Raw genomic sequence first — 8,477 nt, forward strand, 5'->3', positions numbered from 1 at the left:
GTGGGGACGGGGCGCGGGGTGGCTCTGCCCCTTCTTCCCCGCCCCACGAGCCCTCCGGGGACACCCAGACACACAAAAACGACTGGGAGGGGACAGGAAGGGGAGCTTCCCCCCCCCCCATGCCTGGGTCCCCCGTGGGGGGGGGGAGAGGACCCCCCCAGTGCCTGGATCCCCAGTGGAGGGGGTCACGAGGCCAGACCCCGCGTCTGTAAACTGTCCACCTCCTTGTTCTGCTTTAGCTCCTCCATCCTGCGGAAGGGAACGTGAATCGGGGAGGGAGGGAGACCAGGCTGTGTTGAAACTCTGCCCCCACAGTGTCACATGTCCCCGACCCCCGAGGATCACCTGTCCCCACCCACCCTCATGTGACACCTCCCAGCCTCAACCCATGTCCCTGTGTTGCCCCCCAGGGTCCCCATTTCCCCAATGTCCAACCCAGTCCTCCACCATATCCCCTTCTCTGTGCCTCTGCAACGTCCCCTTACCGGTGGCGGCAGCGCCGCAGGAACCTCATGATCTTCCGGGCTGCCTGGTCCTGCTTGAGGGTGAGGAAGGTGCTCCTGGGGGGAATGGAGGGGGTGGTGAGGACTCCTCTGTCCCAAATACTCTGTGACCCCAGTGTCCCCCAGTGCCCCTGGTCACACCGGTGCTGGCGGAGGCTACGGAAGCGCTGCTGGATGAGCACGGCTGCGCGCCGGCGCCGCTGGAATCGCTTCTGCTCCGCATAGCTCCGGAACTTGCTCTGGATCAGGATGGCGGCCTGCGTCATCCGCTGGAACAGGGCGAACTGGGGGGACAAGGGGACAGCAGTGTCACAGCACCCTCAAACAGGGACTCCGATGTCACCCCAGTGTCCCAGCACCCCCCGTGACAATCCGCTTGAACAGGGTGAACTGGGGGAACAGAGGGGATATAGAGGGGGGCACCCCAAATCCACCCAAGCATCCCCAAGCAAGGACCCCAGGCATCCGGAGCCCTCAAAAGAGTCCCAAAAATCTGGGTGCACCCCCAACACTCCCCAATGGGATGCTGGTTACCTTCAGAGCGATCCAGGTCAGCTTGTGGGGCAGACAGAGAGGGTTAGGGGGTGTCTGGGGTACCCGGGAGGTGCTCAGGAGGGGTCCATGGGGCTTTTTGGGCCACCCACACCTCAGTACCTGCTTGTACTTGCGGTAGCAACGCTGGATGACGGCGGCAGCCAGCTCCTGCTGCTCCTTCAGCCTCCGGCCCTGGGGACAGTGAGGTTGGTTGGGGGTCAGCAGCGCTAGGGAGGTCCTGGAGGGGCTCTGGGGGGTTTTGGGGTGCCAGGAGTGGGGGTACACACCCGGTACTTGCGGAAAGCGCCCTGGACAAGGCGCGCGGCCTCGTAGAGCTCGTGCTGCTCCTGGTCACTGAGGGTCAGCAGGGCCACGGCCCCCCCCTCGCCCCGTGCTCCCCCTGACGCATTCAGGAACTCAGCCCAGCCCGCGGCCGAAGGGGGGGGCGGCCGCTCGGGGACCCCCGGGGACCCCCGTGAGGCCACCTCCGCTCTGGGGAGCACACAGGACACAGGAGGGTCAGGGGGCGAGGGCTGGTGCCCCACGTGGGGATGGAAGACACGCAGGAAGGAATTCGTGTGTCATGGAAATGTCCCCAAGAGGACACTGTGGTGTCCCAGGAGCCAGGCGATCCCCGCAGTGGGATATTGGGGTTTGGCAGGATGTGGGAGACCCCCACCATGGAGACACTGGAGTATAATAGGATGTAAAGGACCCTCCCAAAAGGATACTGCATGTCCCAGGCAATGGGACCCCCAAGAGTATCCTGGGGTGCTGCTGGATGGGGGTGACCCCCTCAGAGATCTGAGGGCACCCCTGGACAACCCCCAACCCCAGGAATACCTGTGGGGAGGCACGGAGGGACGGTCAACGCTCTCCAGGTACGTGGCCAGCCAGGCCATGGCGGCACCAAGTCCTGCTGGCCCAGCTGGCCCCGGTGTCCCTGTCGTCCCCAGGGTCCCCCCTGCTGCTCCCAGTGCCCCTGGTGGCCCCCCCGGTGCCTCCTGCTTGATGCGTTCAGGGGTTGCCTCAATGATCTGTCGCGCCAGCGTCACCACCTCGGCCTGGGGACAGGGGACATTGGGACTCTCCTGCACCAACGGTGTCCCCAGCCCTGGCTGTCCCCCACCTTTACCTGCAGGGTGTCAGAGGGTGGGGCCAGGGTATCCTCAGGGGGGCTGGGGGGCACTGCCACCCCCCAGCTCTCATCCTCGGAGGGACCAGGGGGGCCAGGGGGCAGTGGGACGGAACCAGGACCCTCCGAGAGCCCCGATGGGGACGACAGGCTGCTGGCTGTGCTCAGCCCTGGGGACAGGGGGGACATGGCAGGGGGTTTAGTCCTGGAAAGACACACCCCTAGGGGAAGGGGGACATGTGGGACATGGCAAGAGGACAGGGGATACGATGGGGACACATCAGGGACATGAAGAAGCTGGGGAGAACAGAGAACAAGGGTGACATGGGAATGCAAAGGGAAAACGAGCTGGGGACCAAGAACATAGAGAGGGAACTTGGCACACCTGGCTACACAAAGATGCTGGGGGAGGACAAGGGACATGAGGGGGACACAGCAGGGAAAGGCTGGAGGGGATGAGTGATGCCCTGGGGGCACACAAAAGGGGACAAGGAGGGAACATGGTGACAGTCACAGCAGTCAGAAGCAGAGGGGACAGTGAAGGTGGCCACTTCAGGCTGGTGGTAACTGGGAGCCTGGGACTGGACAGGGACAACAGGACACCGCGCCAGAGGACAGGGAGGGTACAAGGTGCCAGAGCCATACCTGTGTCGGGGCTGGCAGAGAGTGGGGAAGGGATGCGCAGGCCAGACAGGTGACAGCGCGGGGACACGGGTGACACCTGCAGCTCCTCGAGGCGGGTGACCAGGGCCAGGTGGCCACGGGCACGTGCCAGGGCCAGCGGCAGCCGCCCCAGGGTGTCGGGGACGGCCAGCGCCCGCCGGTCCCAGCGGCACAGCCGCTCCGCTGCCTCCCGGTGCCCCAGGGCACACGCCCACATCTGGGGGCACGGAGGCACGTCTCAACAGGGTGTCCCCAAGGCATCCCTTGTCCTAAGATGCCATCCCTGGTATCCTTCCACCCCATACCCTTGGTGCCGCTGCGTTCCCAGCCCTGCCACCCTGTCCCCACTGTCCCCCACCACGTCCGCAGCGCCCTCAACATCGCTGGTGTCCCCTTACCAGGGGGGTGCAGGAGAAATGGTCCACATTGAGGGGGTCGATCTCCTGCTCCAGCTCCAGGCTGTCAACTGCCAGTGCCCTGCAGGGACAGGAAGGGACACGGGCAGGTGTCACATCCCCTCGGGGACACAGCCTGGAGAGAGTCGTGTCAGGCACATTGCTTGAGGGGATGCCCGTCACTGTCCCCGCCCCATGCCAGCCCGTGTCCCCAACCAGCCCCTGCCCCCAGGTGGTCCCCAGGTGTCCCCAAACGTCCCTGCTCACCGCCAGCGCCGAAGAGCCTCCACCAGGCTGGCATAGCCCTGGGCAGCCGCCAGGTGCAGCAGTGTCATGCCACGGAACGTCACCCCATGCGCCAGCATCGAGGTCCCCGATGTCCCCAGCGATGTCCCCGGCCAGCCTGGCCGTGCCATCATGGCCTCGCAGATGGCCACCACCCGTGCCTCAAAGGATGACCCTGGCCCCTGGCCCCAGGGAGCAGGTCAGGGCACACCAGGGCACATGGAGAGGGTGGCACAGGGGTGGGAGGGAGCACTTGGGACTCCTGGGAGGTGGCAAGGGATAGTGGAGGGGGATAGCGACCAGGGAACTCCAGGCCACTGTGGGACATGGAAAGGTAGAGCGGACATCAGGGGACACCAGGGAAAGTCACAGAGCAGCAGGAGACCCTTATGAAGGTACGTGGAGGACCCCAAGGAACACCAGCCCATTCCAGCAGACACAAGGGATACCAGGCAACACCAGAGCACACGAGGGGACATCGGAGACATCAGGACACCAGGATGTGAGTACACAGAGATCTTCAGGGGCCACGCAGTGACTCAGATGTTGGGGGGAGCCTCACCTGCTCAGGGTGGGGCTCGGAGGGGGCTCCCCGCGGGGGCAGAAGGGGTGCGGGGGGAGGCAGGGCCCCCAGACGCGTCTCCAGCTGCTCCAGGCGCTCCAAGATGGACAGACGGAACTGGGCCTCTGGGAGAGGTGGGACCTGGGGGTGAGGGGGGCACCCTAACAGCCAGAGCTCCCCCAAACACCCTGACCCCGAATGGCGTCACCCTATGGGGAGAGGGACAGGTTTGGGGTCGCCACAATGGAACCCCAAAAGGAACCCAAGTGCCTGGATGCCACCCCCCGGGGGCATGAGCTGTTTCAGGGGGTCTTGTCCCTTTCTGGGGGTGCCTCTTAGAAAGTCCTCACTCACCATCCAGTGCCAGCCAATCCAGCTGTGCTCCGGGGGGGCCCCGTGCTGCCCCCCGTGCCCGGTACTCGAATGGGGCTGCAGCCGAGAGCAGCCGAGGGGGACAGGCCACGCGCAGGGCGGCCACTCCAGCCTCATGGGCTGCGGGGGGACACAGAGGAGGGTCAGCACTGCGGGAAGGGGGGACACAAGTGGGGACCCCGTCTCGGGGACACTCACGGGGGCAGTAGCAGCGCAGGACACCCGGCTGGACCAGCGCGGCCGGAACCGAGGTGCGGTTGAAGAGACAGGAGTAGGCACCGGGGTCCCGCCATGGGCCTGTGATCAGCACCTTCACCCCGCCCTGGGGCGACACGGGGGGGTCACTGGGGACCCCTGGGGCTGGGAGGAGATGGGATGAGGGGGAGGACACCCCCCAAAGCACTCACCTCTGGGTACGACCATTCTGGGGAGAAATCGGTGATGGCCACAGGGGGGTCGCTTGGGGGGCCCGTGGGGGAAGAGGGGATGTGGGGAGTGTCGGGGGGATCACGTGGGTTTGGTGGGACCCCCGTGTCCCCCACCAGCAGCTCTGGGAAGGGGAGGGGGAAAGGGGGCTGGGGCAAGGGGGCGGCACTGAGTTCACAGAGGGGGTCCTGGGGAACCGTGCCCTGTTTCCCCTTCTCCTCCTCCTCCTCCTCCTCCTCCTCCTCCACTTTTGGGGGCGCAGCTGGGGGCGGGGGGGGTGCACCAGGGGGAGCCTCGGCCTCGCAGCCGTAGGTCTGCCCGCGGCGGGGGCTGTTGAGGAAGCAGTCAGGGTCAAAGGCAGCCAGGGGGGGCGGTGCAGTGGGACAGGTCCCCTCGGGAGTCACCAGGTGCTGGCTAGGGGTCAGGCCCAGAGGCTGCTCAGGCCCCCCTGGCGCTGCCCCCCCACCCAAACTGGCCACCACCAAGAGCGGCAGCCCCACCACGGGGGCAAACGGGGGGGCTCGGGGCCCCTCGGAGGGTGCCGTGCCCCCCCCCAGGCCTGGGGAGGGCTGGGTGGTGTCAGGGGAGGAGGGGGCGGGTTTGGGGGGGTCCCCTGGCGCGCCCCCCCCGCCCCCCCGCTCCACACTGGGGGAGATGATGCGGTGTCTGGTGCTGCCGCACTTGTGGCCGCGAGTGCCTGTAAGGGGGCAAGAGGGGGGTGTTAGCAGGGGACAGAGAGGGTCTGGGGGAAGATTTTGGGATAACAAAGGGAGTCATGAGGGGAACTGGGGAAGAGTAGGGAGTCTCAAAGAGATTCGGAGTGTTACAAAGGTCTTCAGGATGACCAGAAGAATTTAGGGTTGTCCCACGGGGTTTGGGGCGGTCCTACACGGGCCCTAAGGATTTTCGGGGTTCCAGGGGCTGTTCTGTGGTCCCAGGGGTCTCTTGAGGTTCCCAAGGGGTTTCCAGGCGTCGCAGTGGGTTTGAGGGGATCCTAGGGAGGGTTCAGGAGTACCCCAAGAAGAGCTGGGGGAGGTCCCAGGGGGATGGGAATCCCAGTGGGGTCCCGAGGGGTTTGGGGGTCTCATTGAGGAGCCCCAGGAAGCTGCAGTGGGCTCCCCAGGGATTTGGGGGGTTCTGGGGGGTTTTGTCTCACCCAGCCCCCCGGCGCAGAGACAGACGTGGGTGCGGGGAGGCGGCCGGGCCTGGTGTCGCTCCAGGACGTGCTGCACCAGCTGCTCCAGGGACAGCCCGGGGGGAGCCCCCCCATTCCCACAGCCCCACTTCACCCCGTGGACTGTGGGAGAGGAGGGGAAAATCCCTCAGGAAGGGAGTTGTGCGATGCACTCTCTATCCAGCCCCCCAAAAGAGTCACACGTACGCCCCGCCCCATTTCATCCTGCCGTATGACAAGAGCAAAATTCCTGAAGAAGGGGGTTTGAGGTGTCCTCCCCAACCTCCCCAAAACAGGCTCGCACTGTCTCAGTCCTACTTCACAGCAAAAGGGAGGCAAAATCCCGGAAGAAGTGGCTTTGGGGGCAGCATCCCCCTTCTCAGCCCCACTTTATCCCACAGACTTCGAGAAAGGGGGCAACAAATGGGTCAAAAAAGGGGATTTAGGGCATCTCTTCCTCTCCCAAAATGCCAAGCCCCACCTCCCATCCCCACAACCCCACTTCTCCCCACGAACCACGGGTAAAACCCCTCAGGAAAAGGCTCTGGGGCAGCCCCCACTCACACATGGGGCGCAGCTGAGCCACCAGCTCTTCCTGGGACCACTTGAGCCACTCGCGGGGGTCGGCGGTGGCGGCGCAGATTGGGGGGGCCCCGGCACAGAGAGGGGGACTACAGAGCGGGGGGGCGCAGGGGCGGCCGCACTCCTCCATGGCCGGCACGTTCAGGTAGTGAACCAGGACGATGTCGGGGTTCTGGGGGGCACACAGAGGAGTTCTGGGGAGGGGCTGGGGGCCCGGGTGGCTGAGGGGGTCCCAGTGCCCCCCGTTACCTGCAGCAGCCAGTAGCAGCGGCGGTGGAAGGTGGGGACGATGGAGGAGTGGACGTAGCAGCCGTAGAGGCACTGGGGGGACAGCACACATTGGGGGACCCTGCCACCTTGACGAGAACCTCAAAGGAGCCTTTGAGGGCTCCCCACATCCTGTGGGGGCCTCATATCCAGGTATGGGGGACCACAGACTTTCAGCTGCCTTGCTGGAGGAGCATGACACCCCCAAACTCCCCCCCACTAGGAAGCCCCATCACCCCCAAACCACCCCCTGGTGGTCCTGACACCCCCAAACCCCATATTGGGCATCTTCCAATACTCCCAAACCACCAACTACGGAGCTCCTTACACCCCCAGACACACAGTTGAGGATCCTGGACCACCTAAACTACCCACTGGGCGTCCCCAGCACACCAAAACTGTCACTTGAGGTCACCCAGCAACCCCTGATCCCCCTCTAGAGTGCCTTCAACCACCCCCTACCAGCTACCCCATACCTGAACCAGGAGCACCTTTATGGAAAAGGATGCTTTTTTCAGGCATCAGGTGTTATTTTGGGGAGGGGGGGCTCTGTTTTGGGGCCCCCCCGCCTCCTACCTCCACCCCCTGCACCTTCAGCTTCATGTGGTCCTCACGTGTTGTCTTCCCATCCTTGCGTTTTTTCCAGCAATATCCATCCTTGCGGTACTTGACCTTCTTCCGGTTGTACAGGATCACCGACCCGTTCTGCGGCCTGGACATGGGGTCAGGGAGCCCCCCGGGAGACCCCAGGACACCCCCCAGCCCCCCAGGGTACCCCCTGGTCCCCCCCACCTGGTTTTTGGGGAGCACGAGAGCCACTCGTCGTGTTTCTCAAAGGTGATGAGGTACGAGGCGATTTCCTGGGGGGACAGGCGGCCCATTTGTGTCCCCTGTCCCCCCCCACTGTATCACTCCATTGCTCCACGCCTGCTGACACATCATCCCCTGTCCTGCCATGTTCCTATCCCTGTCCCCCATGTCCCCCCATCCCCAGACAACCCTCCCTCCTGCGTCCCTTTAATGCCCCCTCCCTGCATCCCCACATCCTCTCCCACGGGGATATCCCGCATCCCTTCCACGGCCCATTCCTGAGTCCCCACATCCCTTCCTGTGAGCCCCCCACGTCCCCTTGTGCCCCCCCACCTCGTTGGTGTTCCAGCGCAGCTGCTCCTTGGGGAGGACAGGACATTTGGGCAAACGTTCCACCAGCTTCCGGGGCAGGAAAACCTTCAGGTGGCTCCTCTCTGCCGGGGGAGGGCTCAGTGTCCCCACCGTGCATCCCCCCCGTCCCCCATGCCCCCTCCATGTTCCCCTCCCCTTACCAGAGACCTCGGGGGGGTCCTTGCTGGTCATCTCGGAGCGCGCACGGGGCCCTCAGGGCTCCCCTCGGGGGGCACAGGAAGGGCTGCAACCTGTAGGGACCCCCAAAAACGGGTGATAGGGTGGAGGAACAACGGGATGACATCGGGGGGGACACGGTGCCAGGGACCCCATCACCATTCTCAGCACTTTTCTCTATTATACCCAGTGTCTCCGGCCTAAAGCCGCCCCATATCCCCTCACACCCCTGCCCTATAAC

The 8,477-nt window shown here is 64.8% G+C and overlaps 1 protein-coding gene across 3 annotated transcripts; it reads right to left on the reverse strand.

The window, feature by feature from the left end:
* Nucleotides 1-6: 6 nt before the first annotated feature.
* On the reverse strand, nt 7-8,470 carry CAMTA2 (calmodulin binding transcription activator 2). Of its 3 annotated transcripts, XM_015616271.3 has the most exons (22): nt 8,221-8,468; nt 8,042-8,142; nt 7,691-7,758; nt 7,475-7,610; nt 6,881-6,952; nt 6,614-6,803; nt 6,032-6,172; nt 4,857-5,572; nt 4,648-4,771; nt 4,432-4,569; nt 4,078-4,202; nt 3,498-3,697; nt 3,234-3,312; nt 2,818-3,052; nt 2,173-2,342; nt 1,881-2,101; nt 1,325-1,529; nt 1,158-1,229; nt 1,038-1,058; nt 645-787; nt 486-560; nt 7-249 (listed from the first exon to the last, which is right to left on the reverse strand). In XM_015616271.3, exons 1-22 carry the CDS (start codon nt 8,249-8,251, stop codon nt 186-188), a joined length of 3,327 nt encoding a protein of 1,108 aa, XP_015471757.1. In that variant the 5' UTR covers nt 8,252-8,468; the 3' UTR covers nt 7-185. The 3 variants fall into 3 exon arrangements, with proteins under 3 accessions (XP_015471757.1, XP_033367508.1, XP_015471758.1); XM_033511617.1 differs by having other exon boundaries at nt 486-787; nt 8,221-8,470; XM_015616272.3 differs by lacking the exon at nt 1,038-1,058.
* Nucleotides 8,471-8,477: the final 7 nt, after the last annotated feature.

The sequence above is a fragment of the Parus major genome, unplaced genomic scaffold (genome assembly GCF_001522545.3).
Source record: "Parus major isolate Abel unplaced genomic scaffold, Parus_major1.1 Scaffold388, whole genome shotgun sequence".
NCBI classification, from domain to species: domain Eukaryota; kingdom Metazoa; phylum Chordata; class Aves; order Passeriformes; family Paridae; genus Parus; species Parus major.